At 38.6% G+C, this 27321-nt stretch overlaps 1 protein-coding gene across 1 annotated transcript; it reads right to left on the reverse strand.

The window, feature by feature from the left end:
* Positions 1-323: 323 nt before the first annotated feature.
* Positions 324-26778, reverse strand: SLC2A2 (solute carrier family 2 (facilitated glucose transporter), member 2). The gene is made up of 11 exons (XM_012640231.1): positions 26688-26778; positions 21156-21248; positions 17047-17309; positions 12360-12484; positions 9307-9422; positions 8218-8380; positions 7532-7719; positions 5194-5298; positions 1782-1883; positions 898-1101; positions 324-811 (listed from the first exon to the last, which is right to left on the reverse strand). The coding sequence occupies exons 1-11, from the start codon at positions 26700-26702 to the stop codon at positions 611-613; spliced, it is 1575 nt and encodes a 524-aa protein (XP_012495685.1). The 5' UTR covers positions 26703-26778; the 3' UTR covers positions 324-610.
* Between the last annotated feature and the right edge of the window lie 543 nt (positions 26779-27321).

The raw sequence follows: 27321 nt of genomic DNA on the forward strand, positions 1-27321 counted from the left end.
TAACACGTTGAAACTTCTTCAGTTTCAGGAGAAACTTGTTATAAAGAATAGAGCTGGGAATATTAGAATATACTTTTTTTTTTTTTTTTTTTGAGACAGGGTCTCACTCTGTCACCCAGGCTGGAGTACAGTGGCGTGATTATAGCTCACTGCAACCTCAGTCTCCTGGGCTCAAGCAGATCTCCTGGCCTCAGCCTCCCGAGTAGCTGGGACTACAGGCACAGGTCACCACGCCCAGCTAATTTTTCTGTTTTTGGTAGAGATGGGGTCTCACTCTTGCTCAGGCTAATTTTGAATATCTGGCCTCAAGGGATCCTCCCGCCTCGGCCTCCCAGAGTGCTAAGATTATAGATGTGAGCCACCGCACCCAGCCACTGGCCCTTTAGCGTAACAAAACGAGCTAGCCTTTTTGGTTTACTTAATTATAGAGTCTTACCATCAAAAATAGATTCTTTAACTTTTAAAAAAATACTTTCTTTGGTAATATTTGATGACATTTCTGATCAGAGCCCATAAAAGCTCTTTAAAAAATAAAACAATAGTTCAAGATGTGTGTGCAAAAACACACAGTTCCCTTACTGTTTCTGTTCATGTCAAAAGCAGTTTATATTTACACAGTCTCTGCAGTTCCAAGGAATTTCATTTCCACAGCAGCTTTTGGTTTTTTGGCTGAGCCACTCTTTTTCTGGAATTCTGCAGCAATTTCCTCAAAAGACTTTCCTTTGGTTTCTGGAACTTTAAAAAATGTGAACAGGGTGAAGGCCAGGAGCACTCCAGCAAAGAGGAAAAACACATAAGGCCCACAGAAGTCCTGCAGAGAGAACAAACACAAGAGTTCCAACAGCTGTTTGACCCTATCTTCTGTTCAGTAAATTTGTATAATATCAGGCTGCTTACCGCAATGTACTGGAAACACAGAGCTACAATGAAATTGCAGGCCCAGTTGCTGAACGCAGCTATTGCCAAAGCAGCAGGGCGTGGTCCTTGACTGAAAAACTCAGCCACCATGAACCAGGGGATTGGACCTGGCCCAATTTCAAAGAAACTGACAAAGAGGAAGATGGCTACCATGCTCACATAACTCATCCAAGCGAACTTATCCTGAGGAAAATACAAAACAAAAGCAAAAGTGGTGCTTAGGTCATTGTCTGCTTATTTCTTTAGCTAAGTAGCCCTCTCACTGAGTTCATAGGTGGGCATAGCTCCCTTTCTAATGTGTTTAGTTCCATCAAGTACAAATTATTCTAGTCTTATATCATGCTTAAATCTTTTGAGCCATGTTATAGGAAATCCCCTGGATTAGGACTTCGTATGACCCTTAGTCACTGCTTTCCTGTGAAGGGGTGAGGCAAGGCAAGGATCCAGTGACCTTGCTCTTACTCATCCCGAGGTTGCTAGACAAGACGCATGAGTCCTGTGAAGTAGTAGGTGAGGATCCTGGGAAGGAGAGGTTCAGGTATTTACCCAAGGTCACACAGGCAGCCAAGCGGCAGAGCCAGCATCAGAACCCAGTTGGGGCTGACTCCAGAGCCTGTGCTCTAACCATGTGCTACGCTGCCTTCCTGGATAACAAGCACAATTTACATGCTGATATTCTGTCTTTAAACCCAAGAAACTAGTCCCTCTTTCCTTTATATTTCTCCTTTGTATTATATGCTCTTCCTCTAGCTTTATTGCATCAGTCAATCTCAAATGTTTTTTGACATAAAATCACTTTAACCTGGAGCACAGAGGTGCTGTCATATGGTAACCCAAAATCTCAGTGCAGGCACCAAAGTTACCTGGAGCACAAGTCCCACCGACATGAAGATGGCACAGAAAAACATGCCACTCATTCCAATTAGGAACAGGGAGCGTCGCCCTGCCTTCTCCACAAGGAACACCTAGGAGAGTTTTAAAGAATATTATCTCAGTTTTATGAGTCACAAAATACTGACTTTTTACTTAAATCGTTTTTACTACCGAAGAAGTTACAACAGGTAGGAGGCAATTCTATTATTCCATTTTACAAGTGTAACACTGAGGTGGGGAGTGACTCTAGTCACAGATGGGCTGCTTGATTTAGTCACCTTGGTTTGAATAGGCCATTCTAGAGGTAGACCATAGTGCTACCACCACTCCAGGATTATCACTTTGGGTACAATATTCAGAGACTGTACATCTTGGATTTCTCCCAACAGATTTCCCATACATTTAAAATGTGAAGGTTCTACACTAAAAAAATGACATTAATTTCTTTTCTGATAATTATCCTCGGTTATAATTACAAAGGTTTGTGCACTACTGACACCTGAAACAATACAACTGTTCAGGTGTCAACTACTCTCGTCCAGCTTTCCCACTGCTTCATCAATTCCTGTTATGATCACTCACCTGGCAACATGTGGAATTTGATCATTGTATCCAAATAGTCAAGTCTGCATTTTTCTGATATGTTTAAATGTACCTGGTGCTGGGAGTGAGTGAACTATTTATTCAAAAAGATAAGACTTTAAAGCAAAGGGTTAAAATGCTCTCTTATCCTAATTGAGGAGGTATGTCATTGATTTCTTTAGTTCTGTGGACCTTTGCATTAACAGTGAAGGTTTACAACTAGCCCAAACCAGAGCTTGTTGAATAGACTCTTGCCTGATGCTTGGAATACTGCCAAGGCTAGTGAGTCACTCCTCCTCCCCACCACTCCCAAAATACCTACCAGTCATAATTTCTCACCTTGGTCAGTAAATTGGCTAGACTTACCAATCTATCAGGCAATCAACAGCAATCCAGTGTCTATAGTATAGTGAGCTCTGGCTCTGAATGTATCTGAGAAACATTTCTTTTCACCTCAGTGAAAGCCTCTTTCATCCGAGAGGCATGTTCATATTAGAGTTTCACATCACTTCAGATAGGATGATAAGCAAAGAACACACATTTAATTATTGAGAAGGAAGTAGGAAAAAATAAACCTTTTTCAAGTTCATAAAATTTCTCTCTATATTTTGACTTTTTAATTATGACTTTCAAAACTTGCTTGATGACACTATATCAAGCTACCAAAAAAACAGAAGCATTTCTTCAGGAATAAAGGCTCTTACTCTGTTTCTGAAAAATTGTTATTAATTGGATAATAAACTCTAAAACTGCATGTCTTGAAAATTGAGTCAGACTCTCCTCTCTCCCTGAGGCTGGATGTGCACTCAGGATGAGTGTGACAAGCGTGACACATGGTCAGTGGTTGGAGATGTCTGCCCAGCTATAACCCTCACCTTCGTCCCAGTGTGCGTCACTCACGTCCTGGATGCCTTGTTGGAGTTTGGTAGCCGCTGCGTCTCTCCCAGATCCCTCACATTTCTTCCTGTTTTGTTTTTTCTCTCAAGATTGTGGCCTCTCTTCTTACCAGCCCATTAGCATAGAAGAGAACTCGGAGTATGGAATATAATTCAATGTGGAGTTGGGAAAGTCTCTCTCTTTTCCCAAACACTCATTCAGAGAAAACAGATTGATATTCCTTCCAAGTTGGTGAAACATTAATATATTCAGTTCATATTCCTATTTGCATATTTTTATTTGAAAGGACACACAGAATTTGGTAACATTGGTTAATTTTGGGGAGAGAAACTGGGTGACTGAGGGATTATCCTTTTTGTACTTTTTGAACTTTAAAGCAGTTTTTCAAAAATAAATATAATTAAACATTTTAAATGTTATCTGTAGTTCTGGAGGCTCAATTAATGACTAGGACTGATTTTTTAAATTATGTCACTCATCTTTTCAAAAACTTTCACAGAATGAAAGGATGAACTCTGAAAAAGGTATATTGAAAATAATTAAGACACTGTCTTAAATAAAACATCTCTTCCCACACCAGTGGTGTTGGGGGCAGGGTACAAAAAGGAAATTCTGCAGAAACTTTCTCTTTAGATTTTTCTCAGAATTTGGGCTACTCAATTTTGACAACTTGATGCTTTACATAGCAAACCCTATTATGCACAAAATGTTTTAATAATAATCTCTATATTATAAAAATATGTTGAATTAGGATTTGTGAAAAATATTTCAGGAGACAAAAGGGTGAATAGTCTCTTGGATTGCATTTCAGAAACAGGTCTTGATTGATTTTGAGTGGCCTTTTGGTTTGAACAGGCGTTATCTCCAAAGGCATGTCTACAGAACCACTGGTGTTCTGTTGTTATCTGTTCTTCCTGCTCTTTCCAAGGTCCAGCACTGTTTAATGTGCTCCGGATAAACCTGTCTTTTGATCTAGGCAGCCAGGCTGTAATTTATTGATCATCCTAAGGTAATAGGCAAGAGTCCATGTGTAGAAAATGAAAAACAAGTAACTAAAATATGTTGAGTATAATATTGAGACCAAAATTGTAAAGCACAAGCCTTTTGAACATCCTGTAGCCAAAGATAAAAATAATCTCAATTACCCTTATTTTAGAGTGAATTACATTAGTTAGAAAGTTTTTGTTGTTTATTTCTTAAATTATTATATTAAACATTATTGTTGTCAAGATATTGAATCATTCCTTATATAAGGTATTTGCTTTTAAGAAGAGTATATCCCCGTTTCCTTTTGTTGAAAAAAAATGGAACATTTCTAGTTCTATACCACTTCTACCCCATCCTCTCAGAATACCATGCATACTCTCGAGCATCACCAAAAGCCACATCATTGGGAACTATCTGGAAGCTCTGCCCAATGGCCTAACATCAGAGGAATTTACTGAGTCTATTTACCTTTGCTTAGGGGCTTAAATGTCTGTTAGAGAGGACTTTTTTTCTAAGGTGTTTTACCCAAGATACCAGGATAAAAAAAAAAAAATTTCAACCATAGGAAGAAAGGAACCTATGCAGACTGTCCAATATTGATAGAAATGACAAGCTGTTAGCTAATCCCAGTGGGTTTAAGTACAGAGATTTGTACAAGGAGGAAGTCCTCTGTGCCCCCAAGTAAGTCATTAATTCACAAATAAGTGACTAAATGGCATTTCAGCAATGGAGAAAGCCAGTGATCCCCTTCTCTGTTATGCCTAATTTCAAGGCAGTGGTTGGCTTATTCAGATAGGATTCTTCCCATGATCCACTTCGTTCTACACATCTAGAGCAGGTGGACAATAAGTCATTGATCACTTTTAGATTACAAATTTTGTCCCCCATTTCTGGACCAAGGAACAAGCAGTGTATTTGTCTATGATATTTACTTACAGAGACAGCAGTGAAAACAGTGTTGACGACACCAACTCCAATGGTTGCGTAAACAGGTTGGCTGATTCCAGCCTTCTGAAAAATGCTGGTTGAGTAGTAAAAGATCTGCAAAGTAAAAACAATTTGGCCTTAATCAAGAAGCCTGGCACTGATGTCTTTAAAACTGGAAATATTTTAGGTTGTTTATTTTTAGTTTTTTCTATGGGGCTATGTATGGTCCCTAGAACTTCCCAAAGATTTTCTCCACCCTCTCCTTCCAGAGAAGGAAAACCCACCATCTTCCTTTAGTGTTTAAAGTCTCTGATTACTTTATATTTAGCCGAAAACTCTGCTACTGCATTTTCTTTATTTTAAAAAAATCTTTTTAAACTTTTTGTTAAAATATAACATACATACACATATAGTAAGTATAAAGCTCAATTAATTTTCACAAACTGAGCAAGCCTGTTTAACCAGCACCCCAGATCAAGAATTAAATCATTTCCAGCCCTCCAGAACCCCCCTATATGTCCCTCTGCCTTTTGTTCCAAAGAAACCACTCTTCTAACTTCTGACATCATAGGCAAATTTTGCCTACTCTTGTACTTGATGTAAATGGAACCATATACTCTGTATCATTTTGTGCCTAGCTTCTTTTGTTCAACATTACCTCTGTAAGAATCATCCTCATTGTGTGTATTTGTAGATGGTTCATTATCATTACTATATCATATTTTGTTGTATTAATATACCACAATTTAGTTACCTATTCTACTATTGATGGGTATTTATGGCAGGTGGCTGCTTTGGATAGTGTTGCTATGAACATTTTAGTACAGTCCTTTTAGTGAAGTATGTATGTATTTGTACCTGGGAATAGAATTGCTGGGCTGTAGGGTATGCATATGCTCAGCTTTCATAGATAATTGCCAGTTTTCTGAAGAAGTTATGACAATTTTATAGTATCACCAGCATGTATAAGAGTTCTGGGTGCTATTGCCTTTAATCCAAAAATTTCCATTGGTCTCAGCAGAGATAGAGAAATATGGCTCACACGCACATCACAAGTCAGCTTTTTAAATTTAGCTATGTTTATATATTTATAATAGTCTCTCAGGTCATTTTGTCATCTATAATCCTCTGTCATTCCTTCCCCACTGGATGTGTCCTGTTGCTGGCACCTCTTCCCACAGACGGGATTAATGTAGGAGGACTGTGCAGACTATGTTCAGTGAGTAGTGGCTGACAGCACACTACACACTATCCTACCATTTTTAGGCTGCCCAATAGCCTCACATTCAACATTTCGCGGATGCCTCTTTAAGACAGGCACTGAGATAGAAGGGGAAGCAGAGAGGTTTAGAGAGATTAAGTATTGTGCCATTGGATATATAGGTAGAGCTGAGACAGGGGATATGAATTTGGTCTCTGAGCTGCAAAGATATGCAGAGTATTAGTAAAAATGAATGTCAGCAACCTCCCAGAGGAGGACAAAGACCACAGCAGAGCTTGTGGAGCTCATTTTGCTTTAACTGATGGGAAGTACTTTCTTTGCCTCTCCCAAGTGTCTGTCCATCCATCAAGCACCCCCAAAGTATCCCTTGTGGATTTGGGATAGAAGAAGCCCAATTTACATTTTTAACAGCAATGAAAGGGGATAAGTGATTTTTTAAAAATATAGTTTCTTAAACAAATGCTTAATTTTTTCTTCTGGTAGCTAATTGCCAGTAGAACCATTTTAGTCTTCATGATGCAGGGGTTTCAATTCAAAATCTAAAAGCTAGCAAATTTAAGACTCAGTATGTTTTTCTATCATGTCTTATCTACTACCCTTACTCACCAACATCATGCCATTTCACTTTACTGTTTATTTTGTGTGCTGTCTCCCTAAATGAAGTGAAGGTTTCTTGGAAGGCAGAAAACTTTTCTTTGTACTTGGCTATCTGAAGTACTTCCTTTAAAATAGAGAAAGGGAACCCTGGGCTCCTTTTTGTCTAGGCTACTCAATGCTCAACTCTAGAAGCCTCTTGCAATTTAGTTTGTTTGGGGAGGATATAATTATTTTATTCTCCTTTTTCCTCCTTGTATTAATTATGCCTTTTGCCTTTTACCTTCATCTTAATGGACATATAGTACCATTGATTGCTGACATTTTTAAAAATTGCAAACTAATGTTAGAAAGATGTTGAAGCAAAACACAAAAAAAGAAAATTACTGCTGACTCAATATATGTTGGTTGTAGCAAGACATGTGACGACAACATTTTAAAATGTTTATTAGCTATTTAAATTTATACCTCTTGCCCTCCCTATCCTAATTCACTTTGCTCCTAAGAGTTAGAGGGTGTTCTTAAACTTACCCCATTGATTCCAGAAAATTGCTGAGCCACGTGCAGCATCAATGCCACTAAAATAGGCTGTCGGTAGCTGGAACTGGTGAAGAGCTGAATTATGGAGACTTTCTGCTCACTTGACGTTTCTTCCCTTTCTTTCCTCATCTCATTAATGTCTTTGGTGACATCATCATATCCTCTGAGTCTTTTCAAGCCTGTGACCCAAAACGATCAGGTTGAAACAACTCAGGTCAAAACAAAAATAATTTATTTTTTTATGTTAATGAAAGAGCTACATTTCTGCATGCTCCTTTCCATTACTTAATAGCATAGATGTTGGAAATTCTTTTTTGTTAAATTAAATTCTGGTCTTTGATTTTTTAAAAAAGCAGAACATTTGGCTTCATCTCATGACAAAGAAAACTATGATCTTCATTATCATAATGCCGGAAGTATATTGCCGGAAGGATCTTTTAGAAACTCCTGGTTTAGTCTAATAGCCTGCATGTGGGTTTCTGGTTTGGGCTTGAGTGAGCTTATGGGTGGAAAATGGCATGTGCCAGCCTTGTTAAAATGATTTTACACATTTTTCTTACATGACTTCATTTGGAAGGTACTGGTACTAATTTCACAAGCAACCATTTAGGAACATTGTTTTGCTTTAGCTGAAAATGACAAAACAATAGGAAGAAAGGAAAACCACACAGACTTACTTTTCTTTGCTTTAACTTCCTCATCCAACTTGATGTAAAGATATCGGGGACTTTCTGGACAGAAGAAGAGTAGCAGAGACTGGAGGATGGCTCGCACAGCAGACAGACCAAGAAGGATGTGCCACAGATCATGACTGCCCAGGATAAAGTCAAGGCCAGCAATCTGAAAAGGCAGGGGAGAAGCTACCAACTGCACAACATTTTGAATCTACCTTCTACAATGATTTTATGAAAAAGTACATCAGCTATTTAGTAGTAATCCCTGACAACTTTGGTTCAAGTAAGCACAAGATGAAAACTATTACTATTGTGTCACACCTTAACTAAATTACGGATTATTTGTTTTACAAAGAATTCACCTAGGTTTGCTTTCATTAACTCTTATCAAACAGTTAGGATGGGAATCAGCCAAACTTTTTTTTAAAAAGATTGGATACACACATGGCTGTAGTCTCCAGGCAACCAGATGGAATACTGTATTAAAATCATGCATAACTTTGGACTTTTGCTTGAAAACTCCTTTTTAGATTACCCAGAACTTAAATAGAGTGGGGTTTTATAGACAGAGCAGTTACTCTGATGAGAACTATTTAATAGTTTTGTGATCCCTGTGTCAGTAGTTTACACACTACCCTCTGGATTGTCCTAGGCATGGGGTCCAAGGTCTTCCTGCGAGACCGCAGGGTAGAAGGGAAGGATAGAGCCAGCTGAACAAGAGCTCCTGTGGTAATCATTTACATATTATATTCCCAGATAAGATGCTCAAAACAAAGGAAACGCAAGCAGTCAAAAACTTGAAGTTTCCTATTTCTTGAAATCTAAACAGAATAATTTAATTCTAGAATACTATGGATTGTGGGACCTGACTTGCCGGGTCACCTTCAGTGCTGATCCCACCAACAATTCTAAGGGGAAAAGTGAGGAGTGGTAATAATTTGCCTTTGAGCTAAACAGTCTATGTCTCAATACGCCCTCCACTACCACTGGTGGAACTGTTTTTTTCCTCTGTGCTGTTCTACAATGAGTGGACGGTCAGGGCAGTAGAGGATGGATGAAGTAGAAGTGCAGTAGGGAATGGGAAGTTTTTACCTGACTACTAAGAATGCCTGTGACAACGGCCAGCTGGTGAAGAGTACCAAGAGCGCCCCTGAGAGGGATTGGAGCAATTTCACCAATATACATTGGAACCAGGCCTGAAATTAGCCCTGCATGAAATATGAACATAAATGTTAAAGTGTTGCCAGGACTATCTCAATAACAATAATTTGGTTTATACAGTCGCTATCCTGACTGAAGTCCTTCCTGAGTTCACTGGAAGAAAGAGCCCTTGTACCTAACCATAGACACACAGTTTATGCAAAGGATATTTGTTGATATGACCCCAAATGAAGTTGTAGCCAGAAATAGGCATAGAAAGAAATGCTTAGTCATGTATTTGGCAATTCTTCATCGCATTGTCTCATTTAGTTAAAAAAAATCTATGTTAATATTTAGTTTATATCATAGGCCCTTAGGTTGTCTTCAGAAAAGAAAATGAAAAATATTTTTATAATATCCTTCATGTAGGCTCATGAGATTAAAGGAAATTAGAACATATCTGGGTCAACCTCTTGATAGAAGTGAGAAATGACTTGCCCAAGATTACAGTGCCATAGAGCATTAGCATGAAAACTACATGCCCCATCTGAATTTCCACAAAGTGGGGTCATCAAGATCACTGTTAAGGTGGTGATAGGGTGGGGAGTGTAGAGATGTGGAAGAGGTTAATGAACTCAAGGACTCTTCCCCCAGTTAATCCAGCCAAAGAAACCTAACTTCTTTATTGTATCCAAATACTAGGCATCAGAGAAGATTTTATTTGAAGAACGACTTTTGGTGCTTAAAGGAATATAAAAAAATTGAAAAGCATTAGGCCATTCTGCCTTCTGAAGCTTTCTTAACTGTGCATGTAAATCAGTCATGTTGGAAATGGAGTGTCCAGCCATTTGCTGATTGCATTATAAGGTCAGAGATTATTAATAGGCAACGCTGAATTCAATGTTTGGCATTTTCTTAAGAATTTGAAAATATGATTTGTCAGAGGCTTCCTTGTAGAGACTACCTGCTTATCAAAAGGAAATGGATGGTCTTTGTGTAAAAAAATGTCTTTGGCAATTGTTTTCAATATATATATTTTTTAATGCTTCAAATTGTTCTTAGTATCTCAAATGAACATTTACATGGTTGATATGGCATCTGTATTTCTGCTGAATTTTACAGGTAACTCTAATGTGAGGCCTGTTGATCTTAAATAAGAAAAAAACCATTTATTAGGTCCTATTCTAAGTTGTACTATCTTTCAGTAATGCCTAACACTATACCTTAAGAACAGAATAATGCAGATAAGCTCACAGGTCTGAGGTAACATGAATCTGAAGACAAATTATATTTACTATAATTTTTATATTTACTAAAATTTTTAATTTTTTATATTTACTATAATTTTAGCAACTTTAATGCTCATGATAGGGCCAGACATAATTTTGGAAGATGGTTAGAGAGGTACTAGTTACTTGGTTATATTAGTTACATTAATAGGTTGTTTGACAATATGTTTATATTGTGAATATGTTTATATTTCACATTTGTGAAAATAAATTCACATTTATTTTACCTTTGAGCTAAACAGTCTGTGTCTCTTTACTCCCTCCACTACCACTGGTGGAGCTGTTTTTTTTCTCTGTGCTGGTTTGCAGTGAGACTGGACAGTCAGGGCAGGAGAGGATGGATGAAGTAGAAGTGCAGTAGGGAATGGGAAGTTTTTACCTGACTGCTAAGAATGCCTGTGACAAAAATATTTTGTGATTTTTTTTCACACTGTATTTTTTCAAATGGAGAGAAAAGAAAGAAGAATTATAATTTGGACTTCTTTTATAGTCTTATTATCTGTGTTTTACAGAAGAAAGAACTGAAGCTCCCATTTAATATTTAAGACCATGCAAAGACAGTGCTAGAATTGATTCACTCTAAATCCAAAGCTCTTTCCATGTGTGGGCTGACTCTTCACCTCAATAAAACTACCCTGACCTTCAGTTATTTGTATTAACATTGAAAATAATGAAAGGAGATTTAATTGAACTATTACCTTGTGAGTATTTTAGACTTTTGCTTCAACTCATCATTGAAGACGCATGGAATTAAAGTCTTTTCTGCAGGTAAAAGTGTTGAAAATACTTCGCACACAAATCCTGTGCCCTCACCGTTCCTTCCCCATCCCCAGTGGATGTTGGTGCTTTGCAAGGCAACTACAGTTTGTGAAAATGGGCTTAAACCTCAGCACAGCACCATCAGAATCAGGGCTTCATTGGCAGTAGTTAACAATTTGGCCATTTGTTTTAGAGGTTGAGTGATCCTCCCTGTTCAGACCTCTGCTAATTAGTTGCCTCTGAAAGTTTGAAAAGCTGTCTCCAAGAACTAGCGATTCCCACTGTGCAGTATCAAGTTCACGGGAGGAGCGTTCCTCCACCATTCCACACTCTTCTAGCTGCTTCTGTCTGGTTCCTTCTTCCCATGGACACCACCACTTTAATGCTTCACTCAGCCATTCTCCACAGGGCTGGAGGATGTAGTCCAAGAGCTGGGTTCAGGGTGTGAAGATATGAGAGATGGAGGCATAAGCAGCCAGGTAGGCCATAAGGGCAGAGTTAGGGGTCTGGGGGTGGCAGTCTTCCACTGTCTACTGCACCACAGGTGTAAGAACAACAGCTGGCATTTGTCGGCAACTTGCTAGATGTCAGAGTCTCCACTGAACATTTTATATGTATTCTCTCACAAGCACCCTATCAGGTAGATATTATTATCCACTTAGTTTATTAGAGGAAGAAACTGAGAGTCAGTGTTAAAAATTTGTCTGAGATAATAAACAGAGTTAAATAATTTGAGATCATATAACTAGAAATGATGTCATTGCAATGAACAAGAACCTAGATAGCATAATTCCTATTTACTGGTACCAAACTTTCCTGACTCAGGATTTCAACATTATGCTATTACCTTTCCCTCTGTGATGTCACCCTAGGCTCAAAAATATCCGTGCATGTTACCACATCTGCCTTTAGAGTAATTTTCAGACGAAGAGGTGTGTGTATGTGTGTGTGACTTACCACAGTAGAGTCCTGATATGCCTCTTCCTGCAATTATAAGTATATGAGATGGTCCCAATTTCGAAAACCCCATCAAGAGAGCTCCAACTAACGACAAACTGTTTGCTATCAACATAGCCTTGATTCTGAAATTTTAAAAATTAAGAATTATAAATTTAGCAGCAAAACTTCATAAAATTATTTACTTTCAGAGCATGTTGAGATTTTTACCTAAGAGCAATTATTTTAATTTTGCTACATAAGCAAGCTGGTTGGGAAGTCAGGTGTGGTGGCATGTACTTGTAGTCCCAACTACTCAGGAGGCTGAGGTGGGAGGAGCCCAGGAGTTTGAGATCAGCCTGGGCAACAGAGTGAGACCCTCTCTCTCTCTCTCTCTCTCTCTCTCTCTCTCTCTCTCTCTCTCTCTCTCTCTATTTCTTTCTCTCACACAGACACACACACATGCACACAAAAGAGCTAGTTGGGGAATTTTGAACCAAGATTGCTACTTTGATTCATCTATGGACTAAAGTATTAACAATAAGCAGTATTTATGATGAAAGAACCTAGGTTGCATCCACCTGATCTCCATGTTTTGGTAGAGATTATTTAATCACAGTGATGACTAGTTTGATTTAGGATAATACTTTAAACAGTTTTTCAAAGAGTTAACTAAATTTTCTTCAAGTTGATTGTTTTAAAGAATAATTATCTGGTGATAGCTAGATTTAATTCTGTAGTTGTAACCTACAACTTGTTTCTCCCTTTTTTTTTCCTCTCTTTGTTTTTCCTTTCAGTGGTAGTTGATATAGATAGGAAAGGAGCTTTCCAAATTAAATTTTATAAGTTATTTGAAAGTAAAATATAGTTTTGTTTTAAGCCTTATGATAGAGAAATTATAATTATCCTTAACACTGTAAACCAGCATATTTCCAGAATCTATAATGTCAACCAATGTAAAATACATAATAAAGTTGACAGTAGCAATAAAAACATCATTTTCAAAATTTATCACATGAAAATTGACATTTGCAGGTATCTGATACTTTCATTCATATTTAATGAGAAAGTACAATACAGAAAAACCTTCTTCAAAGTTAAGCAGATAATAAGGGCAATAAAAAAATCTGAGTGGACAGATGAGGAAATGTTTGTGCTACACAGAAATATAAACACCTTGTTATATTCTATTTCAGTGTTTCAAACTTTGACAGATAGGCTTTTTCTAAGCAAGTATCTTTAACACTAAACAGATTTTTCTTTCTGGAGAGTAAAACTATATGACCTCATACTGCAGTGATTGCCCAACAGCCATGTGATAGGCTGTGAATAATGTCCCTACAAGAGTCCATATCCTAATACTCACACCCTGTCAATGTTACCTTATATGGCAAAACAGATATTGCAGATGTGATTAAGGACCTTGAGATGGGGAGATTATTTTGGATTATCCAAGGGAACCCAATGATACAATCACAAGTGTCCTTGTAAGAGTAAAGCACAAGAGGAGGTGATGTGATGACAGAAGTAGAGTTTGGAGTGATTTGCTTCAAAGATGTAGGAAGGGGCCACAAGCCAAGCACTATAGGTGACCACTGCATGCTGGAAAGGGGCAAGAAACGAATTCTTCTCTCAGAGCCTCCAGAAGGAACCAGCCCTGTTGACATCTTGACTTTAGCCAACTGAAACTGATTTTGGACTTCTGACCTTCAAAACTGTAAGAAAATACATTTGTGATGTCTTAAGGCACTGCATTGGTGATTCATTACAGCAGCAATAGGACTCTAACGTAAGGAAATCATTAACTGCCTAAAGGCAGGAGAAACGGTGACTTAGAGCTGGCTGGCCTCAGAGCTGCAGAGTAGAAAGACGGCTAAGGGGTCTTTCTCTCCTCAGACTACTGTGAAATGCTTTTCATCTACACAGGGACAGAGGGCAGGCAAGTTCAATAATTTACCTTAAAAAGTTATTACCAGCTAGCTAATAGTCCCTTTTATTAGGGGGAAAAAGATAAAAAGTCATAAAAGAAATAGCCTGAAAGGACTTTTGATGCCAGATTGCCCTAAAGTTCCTTTTCTCTACCACCAGCAATGGATACTGGAGCACTTTATACAACCTAAATTATTTTAACTTCTGTTTAGATGTGAGAAATGGCTGCAAATAAATAATAAAAAAATATGAAGTAGTTGAATCAGGAAGAAAGAATTTTAACTCTAAGTATATTTCTTTAAATCTGGTTCTAAATACTTCCGATAGCATAGGCTTCAACATTGTCATGGTCATTATCATCGTCATCATCATCATAATCAAAATAAGACTGCATTTGCTGCCTGCTTAATATATGCTAGGCATTGTGCTAAACTCTTTGTATTTGTTCTCATTTAATCCTCACAATAATGCCATGAGATAGTGAGGTAGGTTTTTGTTTTTTTGGGTTTTTTTTTTTTTTGAGACAGAGTCTTGCTCTGCACCCAGGCTGGAGTGCAGTTGCACCATCATAGCTCATTATAACCTTGATCTCCTGGGCACAGGTGATCCTCCTGCCTCAGCTTCCAAAGTAGCTGGGACTTCCAGGCATGAGCCAGTGTGCCTGGCCTATTATTTTTTTCCTGCAGTGCATGGGAGAAGAACCTCTTAGAGAACCTAAGTAATCTGCTCATTTTCATACAGCTATTAAGTGACAGAGCTGGGACTTGATCTGTGTGAAACCAAAGGTTAATGCTTCATTTTAATGAGCTCCATTTTTGATAGAAAAGAATGCATGCGCCCAAAGGCAAGCTATGTATAGTTCCCTTTACTCATGGTAGTGTGGAGTGCATAAACCATGGTCTTCCCCACACATGCCTATAATTAAATTATAAATACACAGCTTAGAAAAATGGACCCCAAACTATACAATGGTGGCCAGAGACATCTATAACTATTATGCAACTGCAATGAAAATAAATTTTTAAAGCAATAATGGAAGGAATATATTTTTATTTATTTACTTTTAACTAGTGAAGAAATGACACTGGTAATAAGGAAAATCATGTCATTTCCCAATGAGTGTCCCTACAGAAATAATTTTATGGAAGACACTGAGCTCTTTTATCTTAATTTTGAAGTTGAAATTATGAATTTTATGGCTGTTTCCCAACGAGGATCACTTTTCTACTGAGAGTTAGAAGAAACCTCACTTTTTGCTCACCATTGGTCATTTGATACATGGTCATTTGACATTGTTTTGGGGTATGGCCATTGTTGAGGCTAAATCCTAAGACTTCAGAGGATATACATCCTGGCTCCAATACTAGACACTAATTAAATGCTTTAGTGTTAGTCATTGGACCTGTCAGAATCTCATCTCTAAATGAGGAGCAACAAGGGTTTAAATCTTTTCTTTAGGAATGAGAAGTAGTATAAAATATCAGTAGCTGCTGAAATAATTGATTTATTCATATTTTAAAATTTAATTTAATTTTGTTTGATTTACTTTAGAAATCATTAACCTAGAAAATTCTCCATTTACTACTTAAACCAATTTGGTACTAATTGAAATGATTTTTAAATTTTTTAAATGATGAAATTCAATTTATTCTATATTTTACAGATTCTGATTTAAAGTTCAACTAAACATCAGTAAGTTGATAAAAATGTAAGAAATTGACCACTTTCTTATATGATGAAGGAAACTCCTTTTCAAATAAGAATAATAATAAAACTTGAGCTACTATGATACCCTTTGGTTAAGAAAACTTCTCACAGTCATATAAAAGCTCCAGGATAAGAGGAAGTTACCAGAATTTTGATAACTAGAGCTTAAAGTTATAATTCATAATAGGAATTAGAAAAACTGGATAAATTATAATCCAAAATTATTAAGTTAGTTTCCTATATTGTTTATATCTTTAAAGATATTTTCATTTTTTAAATTTTTCTCATTTGGCATATATTACTTTTATCATGAGGAGAACGGCAATTAATACGTAATAGCTTGGCTCAAAGAGCAGAAAATAAACCTAAAGAAATAATCATTTTATTTTCTAACTATTTTCTTTCTATGTAGGGTAGGAAATCTCAACACCTTTAGTATACGGCATGGCTAAGTAAAATTTGAGGGTAAAGGAGTTCCACTGATGTTTTCAATCCAAAACACTAACAGAAACCAGAGTTGAGAAATAGAGATAGCTCTTGCTTCCTCTTTGGTTCAGGGTTTGAGATAGAAGTAGTAGCAGCTACTAGAAGCCCCATGCCAAGTACACTGGGCAACTGGGAGTTGGGGATATTGACTGAACCTTTGGACTTGACTGATCCAAATGCCAAATTCTAATTTAAAAATGAAAAACTGGATATCTGAGAAATGGAGCGATTTGATGAAGCAAACACTGAACTCCCAGGTTAAAAATTTCAATCTAGACTCTTCTGCTGACTCCTTGAGTTAACCATTTGTGCAGTAGTTTTCTAATATGTTTTATAACTTACAGAATCAGAGGATCAAAGCAATTATCTAGAAATATACACAAACTCAGTTTCGCTGTAAATGCCTGAATGATTAACCAGATTGTTGCAACAGCTTTTTCCATTGATTTGATCTAACACTGACCTGGCTCATAGGGTCATGAATCAAAAAACAACTCTAAAACTATTCAGAAAGGGTAATGTTTTTCTAAACAAAACCAGAACATTAACATTTCTATGTTTATGCTTATTTATGAAATTTGCCTACCTTCCAAATATGTCCCCAAGCCACCCACCAAAGAATGATGCAATCATTCCACCAACTGCGAAGCTGGATACAGACAGAGACCAGAGCATGGTGATTAGGTTAGCAGATGCCACAGTCTCTTCCTCAGCCCCAGGGTTTGGTGTTGGGTTCGCTGGGTATGGGATCGTGGGCAGTTCATCTGTACTGTTGACGGCATAGTTGTTGATAGCCTTTCGGTCATCCAGTGGAATACCCAAAACATGTCTATAATGGGATATTATTATCTGAGGAAATAAAGAGAAATAGCTTTATTATTTCAAACATTCTATATATTTTTGTTTTTCTTTTAAAATGTTTGTTAGGTGTTTAAATAGGACCATCCCAATTATGTGTGCTATACACATACAAACATGGATAGATTTATTTATAGTTGATCATATCCTATAAAACAGAGGTCACAAATTCCATTGCCAGCAGGAACCAGGCAGGAACAAATAAATGAAGGAAGCATGGAGCACCTTGATGACTAGAGGACTGAAATATATTCTCTATTATTGGGGATATAATAGGAAGTGGTCAGGATTGTGGGACTGGAGAGCATTTACCCCACCTAACAGAGGAAGCTGCAAGTGCAAGACTGGTGTTGGATGACCTGTAATATTTTTTTTTATTTTTATTTTATTTTTTATTTTTTATTTCAGCATATTATGGGGGTACAAATGTTTAGGTTACGTATATTGCCCTTCCCCGACCCCAGTCAGAGCTTCAAGTGTGTCCATCCCCCAGACAGTGCTCATTGCACTCATTGTGTATGTATATACCCATCCCCTCCTCCTTCTTCCCATCTGTTGACACCCAATGAATGTTATTCCTATGGTGCACTTAGGTGTTGATCAGTTAAAACCAATTTGATGGTGAGTACACGTGGTGCTTATTTTTCCATTCTTGGGATAATTCACTTAGTAGAATGGGTTCCAGCTCTGTCCAGGACAATACAAGAGGTGCTTTATCACCATTGTTTCTTATAGCTGAATAGTACGCCATGGTTTACATACACCACATTTTATTAATCCACTCGTGTATTGATGGACGCTTGGGTTGTTTCCACATCCACACTGCTGGTGGGACTGCAAACTAGTGCAACCTCTGTGGAAAGCAATATGGAGACACCTCAAAGAGATACAAGTAGAACTACCATTTGACCCAGCAATCCCATTACTGGGCATCTACCCAAAGGAACAAAAGACATTGTATAAAGAAGACATCTGCACTGACCTTTAATATTTTAATAGAAGCCAGGAATCTTGGTTTTTCTGTAAAATTTTTTAAGTTTTAAATGTTGGCAACTATTGAAACTGAAAATATTCTGCAGGTTAAAAAGATACATTTTCATACCAGTGTTCCTTCTGCACAGCAGGGTTTATATTATATTGACTTGCATAAATATTTTAATAGAAACATCAAAGTGGATATAAAAAAAGGTTAGGAAAGATGAGGGTCAAAAATAAAGTCAGTTTACAAAATACAAATACTAGATGTTGTATCCTTGCCAGATGTGAGCTATACATTTACCAATAAATTTCCTAGCAGCTAGTGCAAAGAGAGGAAAAAAATAGGTATAGGATTGATGAATTCCAAAGATAAAATGGCCCTTGGGAAGGTATTGAGACCTGACAGAAGCTTCTCCTGTGGGTCTTCATAGAGTTCAGTGTGTAACAGAATGAATAACAATCAAACTAAATTTCACAGAGCTATAGTTTATGATGTACTTCAGTAGAGGCAAATGTCATACCAAAGTATAATCGAGTAAAAGCACATTCTCCAGGCCATCGTCCTCCCATGTCATTCCTCTCAATGATGCTTTGATCACTACTCAGCATCAGTGACCTGGGAGGGTACTCTCTGCAAGGACCTGGAATGCAGCTGCTGCTCTTGGTTACCACCTATGGGCAAAGTCCTGTTGGGTAACATCAGCTGAGTGAGAAGGAGAATTGAATATCCTCTTATAAAAGAAGTCTGATAAAGACATTTACTTCATTAGAAGACCACCCTATATGGACAATATGCATAGAGAAAGTCTAGATGGAAATATACAAAATATTCTCAGCAGTTTGCTCCTTGTGGTAGAATAATTTTTTTCTAATATTTTCCACAATAACCATGTGTAATTTTCATAACCATAAGAAACTGTGAGTTGAAAATACCTTAAAATAACTTCAAATGTCATTCAGCTGATAAAAAAATAAAGGGCCTAAATGATCATTCTTATCTAATGATGTTTAAGCAGCTCTTTAATCACACAGGAAGGGACTATGGAGAGGGCACTAACCTGGATGCGAGTACAGGGATCCCGGTTCGCAGCTCTGGCTCTGGGACTTGGACTGAAGAAGGGGAGATCTTAGCCTAAGTTTCCCTCTAAGACTGGAGAGGATGTTCAAATAAGGATGTGAAAAGGTCTTCCACAAAAAGAGAAGGGGCTCTATCAATTCCAAGTCATGGTGGTGTTGAACTCAATTCCTGCTAAATTGGCATTTGTTGTCATCACCCACACAAAAAAGATGTGACCCTGGTCTCCTGACCCCCCAGCATTATTGCCGGGACGTCCCAACCATGGCAAGTCCTGCCACACTCGTGATGATGTGTGGCACCTAATTGGGGCACATCTTTTAGCCTAGGAAGCAGCCCTTTTCGGGTGACGGATTGTGGCCAGCACACATTTCACACATTTACACCCTGCATTATCTTGCATTTTCCTTGGAGCCCAATGTTGAAAAAGAAGCAAAGGAAATATGATGGATTTATAGAAGGCACCCAACAAATTGTTGTAACTTCACTTTGTGCCACCCCTTCCCCAGATTCCTTCTCTCTCTCTCCCCACGCCCCCTGCCAACCCCTTCATTCATTAAACGCTTTATTGAGTACTTTCTTGTTGCCGACTGCTGTGCTTGGCACTGGTGATAGGAAGAGGAGCAAGATATCAATCCTGCCCTCAATGACCTGACCTCCTGAGCTAGAGCAGAGGAGAATGAAATCCCACTTACAGGCTGTGGGATCTGAGAACAACAACACAGCTCTGCTGTCTGTTCACTGGATACCAGAGCAGGGATGCACAAAATAAATAATAAAAAATGTTGAAATTATTTGATATTAAAAAATACCCACCCAGGGCCTGGTGTGGTGACTCACACCTGTAATACCAGCACTTTGGGAGGCCGAGGCAGGAGGATTGCTTTAGGCCAGGAGTTGAGGACCGGCCTGGGCAACATAGCAAGATACCACCTCTACAAAAAATTAAAAAATTAGGCAGGTGTGGTGGCATGTGTCTGTGGTCCCAGCTACTCGGGAGGCTGAGGCAGGAGGATTGCTTAAGCCCAGGAATTTGAGGCTGCAGTGAGCTATGATCGTGCCACTGCATGCCAGCCTGGGTGACAGAGCAAAACACTATCTCAAAAAAAGGAAAAAAAAATGCCCATCCAAATAGTCATCATGAAGAAAATCCAAACTTTGTTGGACTTCTTGACTATTATTTTAAAGTTTTGCATTGTTTTACTTTGGATCATCTGTTGGAGACAGGAATAGTGGGGGAAGAACTCTAATCTCTTTTAGCGTTAGGGCTCCTAAAGGTTTTAATCTGGGCTGGAAATGAGCATAATAATGTGGTTGGGAGGATCCAGTTGTGGAGAGCATAGGTTAAAGCATCTGATGCAAATAAGTAGGTGCTCAATAAATATACACTGAGTGAAACATATCCTTCTATTGTTTCGTCTTATTCTCTGGCACTTTTTATTCATGTATGGCTGAGAGCTCTGAATGAAAACTGCTGCAATAAGCTTTTTTTTCCCCCCTTAAAAAACATCCTTGGGCACGTGCTATTCTGACTGGAGTTTTCTGTGAGCTCAGCCACAGCAGAGTCAGAGATTAAGAATTATGTTGCCTCTTTTTTTTTCTGCGATTGTTAACTGAGGAGTCAAGGCCAAGTTATAGCTTTGGAACCTGCATATCATACCTGGCAGGCCAGGATCACCTCGTGTCTCCCACATGGACACACTTTATCTCTGTGTATGAGGAACGTATGATATCTATCACTGACAGAACTTGCCAAAAAGAGAACTTGTACATGTTTCACTTGCCTGTTGAGGTGCATTGATCACACCAATGTCATATCCAAACTGGAAGGAGCCCAGTGCTGCAGTGAAGACAGCGAAAATCAAGATCCCAGTGACCTGTGGGGGAGAAACACAGAGCTGGGAAGCACCAGGCAATTTCAGTTACTCATCAATCCTGCCAGGCTGCAGCTTGGACTTCTCACAGGCTCCATGGGCTGGTTTTTTCCCTGCGATGTCCATTCGCAGTATGCCCTGTGCTCCTGGCAGGCAGGTGTTCATTGGAGAATGTGAGAGCCATTCATCAGCCTCCCCACACTGAGGCTTAGATAGCCAAGGCTAAGACAGGGCCCATTTATTTGGTTGGTGGTTTCTCCTCAAATCCTTTTTCCTCTCAAGCTGTTTCCAAGGACAGGGATTTTCATCCTATTTGCAACTGATTTTCAGCCTATTTCATCAGCAGTGAGAGGAGGGAAGGGTGCCTGGGGAGTGCTTTAACTCCTTTCCCTCATACCTCCCTCACTATAATCTGGACAATCTGATGTGAGGCACGATGCAAAGGCAGCCCCAAAGCCTAACACTGACTGTCTATGCTTACTGCATTCCTGTCACTGCTGTAGGTGGATTGTCTCATTTGCTTCTTGTGTTAGTTTTCTGTTTCTGCCATTACAAATTACCACCAACTTAGTGGCTTAAACAGCACAGATTTATTTATCTTAAAGTTCTGTAGGTCAGAAGTCTGATAGGAGTCTCACTGGACTAAAATCAAGGTGTTGGCAGGCTGCGTTCCTTTCTGGAGGCTGTTGGAGAAAATTCAGGTTGATGATAGAATTCACTTCCTTATGGTTGTAGGATCAAGGTCTGCGTGTTTGTCCTGGCTGCAAACTAAGGGCCATTCCCAGCTCTCGAGGCCACCACATCCCTTGGTGCCTTTCCTTTATCTTTGTAGCCAGCAAGGGCAGCCCAAGTCCTTCTCACACTGCATCTCTCTGACACTGACAACAGCTGGGGAAAGTCTTCCCTTTTGAGACTTCATGGGATTAGATTTGACCCATCTGGATATCCCAGGAAAATCTCCTCATCTTAGGATCTGTAACAGTAATCCCATCTGCAAAGTCCTTTGCTATATAAGTTAATATATTCACACGTTCTGGTGATGAGGCTGTGGACATTTTTGGAGGCCAATTATCCTGCCTACCATACACCCCCTGGCAGCACCATTAGTGTCCCCATTTTACAGATAGCTAGATTAGGTTAACATCTCACAGCTAGCAAGTTATAGAATAATGACTTGGATCCAGAGCTTATGCTTTTAACTTCTTGGTTATTTTGCATCCCTCATTGGTCAGAAACAGACATCCAAAAGTCAAGCACATAATGAAAATCTGGGGTCATAATCTTTATAAATTAAAAAAAAAAATCTCAGAGTGCACATGTTTATAGAATTTGCCAATTGTGATGTTTTTGAAGCCAAAGCTCCCAATGCCCACCAATCTCAAGTGTGTTTTCCCACTAACTACCACACAAATCCTCTCCCTCTCACCTACTCATAGGTCTTTTGTGAGGTCTGTGAGCAAAAGTCCAAAAGGGCCAAGGCTGTTCAACTGCTCATCTGTGGCTAAGCTAAAGAGGATTCTCAGGGTCTTCCCACCACAAGCCCAGGGCCATGAAATACTTGCCCAGGCTCATCCCTGAATCCTCTTTTCTTCTATGACAGAGTCTCCAAGCACTTGGTTTCTTAGTGACTGCCACCTGCCACTCCATGCCTGGGCTTCTGCTTTCTGCTGGCTCTTTCCCTCTTCCTCGGCCACATAAGCGTGGAGTTTCTTTCTTCTTAAGAGTCCAACCAGTGACCATGCCAATGGTGAGTCGGGGTGCCACAGAAACGGAAGTCTGGGGTGGTGGTGGCTGCAGCAGGTTTACTCCCCCATAATCTGCATCAGCCCTCCCCTGTCACCCCAGATTCACAGTCTAAGTCACAACTGTGTTATCTGTTCCTATGTTACTTTGACAAACATAAAAGTTAATGTTTAAAGATACTCGATGTCCCATCCTATTCCTTTCCAATCAGATTGTTCTAAGTCCTTACTATAGAAATTCTAGATCAATTTCTCATGTTATGAGAATAATTAAAAATAGCAACTATGAAGGATATAGGAGAATTTTTAAATGTTTAGAAGTCTTATTCTTTTCCTCTGGTGTTCCTGGTTTCTTTTTTGGAGTTGGCTGTGGTCCTGCCACCCCAGGGCCTGCAGTTCCCTACTTTGACTCCCCAGGATAGAATTTCAGCCGGCTGGTCAGGTGAGGAGCAATTGCATCCATTTTTAGCAGGTCACTTGAATTCCTGAGAATTTCCAATTAATGCAGTCATCTTAAATATCAAAAAGTCTCTAATACTGTTTGATTGTGCTTCCTTTTTGCTTGCTTTTTATTTACCCCTTATTTTCAGGTTTAATTTCCCTCTCTGAACATCATGTTAAACTGGCTCCTTGCTCCCCATCGTTTCTTTCTCTAGTGTTGCGAAATTCAAAGAAGTAACATTTATAGTCAGTTTTCTATGTGACTTGGCTCTAGACTTGGTTGGAGAAGTTTTGTTCTGAGAAGGGAAATTTCTGAAACAGTTAAGTCTCAATAAGCCCTATCGACCTTCATCCATCCACTCTAATGTCCAAGAGGTTTGACACAAGGAGAAGGACATGAGATCTAATGAAAATAGCAAGAATTTGGAGAGGATCTTATTCTGTCCAGGCTCTGTGGTTCTAAATGATTTGCCTGTTCTCTCAGCAACCCTGTAGGTAAGAATTATTATTATCTTTTCACATTGAGGGCTACATGCTTATTAAGTGGCAGATCTTCAAGCCTTTTAACTTCTTCACAGGCTACAAGGCATTAAGCTTGCACTTTTAAAAAATCTGTCTCCATTTAGAGCTTTATAATTTTAAGTTAGAGAAACTAGATTCTGTGTCTAATATAAAATATGCTGTTGGATAAATGTAGAAGGGTAGAATAAGCAAATGGTTGAACAAAATGTTTTGTTTATTTGTGGCTTACAAGTCATATGGGGTCTATTAAAAAAAAACAAGTAGATGTGGGAATCAGAAAACATAGAAAAGCGTTCCAGACAGGCCATAATATCCCTGAGCCTAAGTTTCTTTGCCTATAAAATGGGTATAAAAGCAGTTAATGTATAGGATTATCATAAAAACTAAATAGGATAAATAATGCGGTCATTCTATAAATAGTGAGAGGGCTATGGAACAAATGCATCTTTAATCACATCATTATCATCTCATTCGTTGCTTTTGCCAAACAACCACGTGTCAACTTTTCATACTCACCAATAATCTTCACAACATACTACAAAGTACATTAAATTATTCCTATTTTACAGGTGAGGAAATCAGGGCTCAGAGAGGATTAAGGGTCATGCCTAACACCATACAGCTAGTAAATAACAGATACTCTAGTATGGGAACCCAGAGCTAATGTTCTTAAGCCCAAGTGCTAAACAAAAGAGCAGATTTTCCAGCAACTACCAGGTAGGGAGGAGAAGCTCATATCCTTTCCTTTAAACTACATGCCTCCAAAAACCAAGCCAAAGGTGATCTTGCACCCAACTTTGGAAAAGGCCAGGGGCTTCTTGAGCCACAGAATTTTCAAGTTGAAAGAGACTTTAGAAAGCAATGGGTTCTTGTCTAATTCCTCTGTTCTTCAGTTGTAGAAAGTGCAGTTCCATAGGCCAAGTTGTTTGCCTGAGTTCTGTGGGCATGATTGATATACCTAGGGAGATAACTCAGGTTTCTTGACCCTCAGTCCCTTGCTTATCCTACTTCTTTCAAAGTCTGGGTAGATTCACAAAGTTGAAAAACATTGTGCTTTACATCAGTTTTCATTCTTTTTGGGATTTAATATGAGGCAATTCCTTGGTTCTCAAGAAAAGTCCTACAACACAATTTCTAAAGCCACTAAGAGAATTTGATGATAGTTATAAATGAAGCTTGGGCATCTGCTATCTGCCAGGCACTGTGTTAAGCACATTATCTTCCTTTTTTCAGTATCTTCCAAACTTTAGTTATTGGAATATTAGCTGCATGAATTTTGCCAAATCTATATAGCTATCTATACCATCTGTATAGCTATTAACTTAATATTTATATTATCTTTAAGGTTCTAACTACTTTAGCTTTAATATTAATGGGCTATAATATATATAATATTAATGAAATCATGACTTGCTAGTTATTCTTTGCACATTATATAAACATATAACTATTTACATTAAAATGTTTGTCATCTAAGCCTCTTTAATATTTTTTCTTTTAATTATCCCAAAACCTAAAGTGCTAGTATAATCCCTAAATATCCCATATTATATCCCAATCTTATTTTCTCTTAATAGAGAAAACCCAAAGCTCAGTTAAATAACTTAACCCAAATCTTACAGCAGGTAACTGACATTACTAGAACCCGGACCAACCTCTGACTGACTCCAGAGCCAGTGCTCTTGACCGTGCCACCTAATGACATGAGGGATGTTCAGGAGGGTGAGTTTTTCCAGATCAGAACTTAAAGGTGACACTGTAATAGGGGCACATGTTGATCAGTTTGTATTATTGTGTGGGTGGGGGTGAGTGAGTTTGTTTAGGGAAATCTTATAAGGGAACAATAGCACTAGACCCTTTTTTATTTTTAAGTTTTTATTTTGTAAAGTTCATATCTAGAATGAAGTCCAAATGGTATAGTGAACATTCCATAACATTCACCTTTATTCACCAATGGTTAACATTCACCACATTTGTTTAACTTTCACTGTGTACGTATGTGTGTGTGTGTGTGTGTGTGTGTGTGTGTGTGTGTGTGTTTGTGTGTGTGTGTGTGTGTGTTTGTGTGTGTGTTGGCCAAAACATTTTAAAATGAGCTGCAGATATTTGTGTCATTTCAATCCTAAATACTTAAGCATATACTCACAAAGAACAAAGACATCCTCCTACATAATTACAATGCCATTATTATAGCCAAGAATGTAACATTGATACACTAATATTATCTGAGATACAGCCCATATTTAAAATTTCCCAACTGTCCCCATATTGTTCCTTATAGCTGTTTTCTTCTTCCTTTCACAATCTAAAATCACTTGTTGCATTTGGTTGTCAGCTCTTAGTTTTTTTCAATCCAAAACAGCCCTTCTATCTCTTTTGTCTTTCCTACATTGACATTTTGGAAGATTTCAGATCAGTTTTCATGATTAAATTCAGGTTAATCTGCCTTTTTTTTTTTTGGTGGAGGGGCACATTTCTTCGGTAATATGGTTATGCAGAACCACTTGAAAAAAATTTTGAAGACTAGGCAGAAAACAGCAAAAATCCTTAAAACCCCAAATACTGAATAAGAAGCAGTTTTTTAAGCAGCTAAATGAACTATCAGTTGGCCAAGTAAAGAGAGGTAATTTTGATCTGTGGTGGCTACACCTAGCATCCCCCAAATCCTCTATATGACTTGAATGTATTCCCCTATTTCCTCAAAGCCAGATTCAGAACAAACACAATACTGCTTTACCTTGTCTTCTGTCATTTTATGGGTTGGGAGTCTTCCTCTTAATTCCAGGTCCTGTAACAAGTGTGGCACATGCACCTGACCAGTCCCTGCCTGTGTCACACTCTGCCTGAGCCTAGTTATACATTGCAGGAGGAGGAGCAAGGTGAGGGAGGAGTGGGGCTGTCATGACCAAAGAGTCCAAGTGTAATCTTCATAGCAGTGGCTGAATATTGATTGGAACCTATCGATAAATGCTTGGCCTCAGCAACCTGTGGTTTCCATGCCTTTGTTCTACCAAGAAGGACAATGGGAGCAGGTCTCTTAGGCATAAGTTACCAATCAGAGGTGGTCACATTTTAAGGCATGTGTTTAGGCAGTAACTAGGGACAGATGAAAAGAAATCTTTGGAGTCTTTTGTAGAAGATGAGAAATGCCAAGCTGCCGTGCTGTGTTGCGGAGACCACAAAGACGAGGGCATGGGAGGCACAGTGCACTTGCTCCACAGAGAACCAGTACTGCGGTGTTTGTGTTCAGAGCTGGGCTGTGTGGCCAGAAGGCCGTTGTTGACTTGACTGGTTACCTAAGTGAGCTTTGGAGAGTTGTGGACTTGGGTCTGAATCCCAGCATTTTACTGGGAGATGTAATCTTAAGCAGG

The sequence above is a fragment of the Propithecus coquereli genome, unplaced genomic scaffold (genome assembly GCF_000956105.1).
Source record: "Propithecus coquereli isolate 6110/MARCELLA unplaced genomic scaffold, Pcoq_1.0 Scaffold15, whole genome shotgun sequence".
Classification (NCBI taxonomy): Eukaryota; Metazoa; Chordata; class Mammalia; order Primates; family Indriidae; genus Propithecus; species Propithecus coquereli.

Excerpts from the sequence above, each read along its gene's own strand:
- SLC2A2 (XM_012640231.1), bottom strand. Across the intron at positions 5,299-7,531 it reads AATTTTCTGGAATCAATGGG|ATCTTTTACTACTCAACCAG; the intron begins GTAAGTTTAAGA and ends TTTACTTTGCAG. Across the intron at positions 1,884-5,193 it reads CTGTTTTCACTGCTGTCTCT|GTGTTCCTTGTGGAGAAGGC; the intron begins GTAAGTAAATAT and ends AAACTCTCCTAG.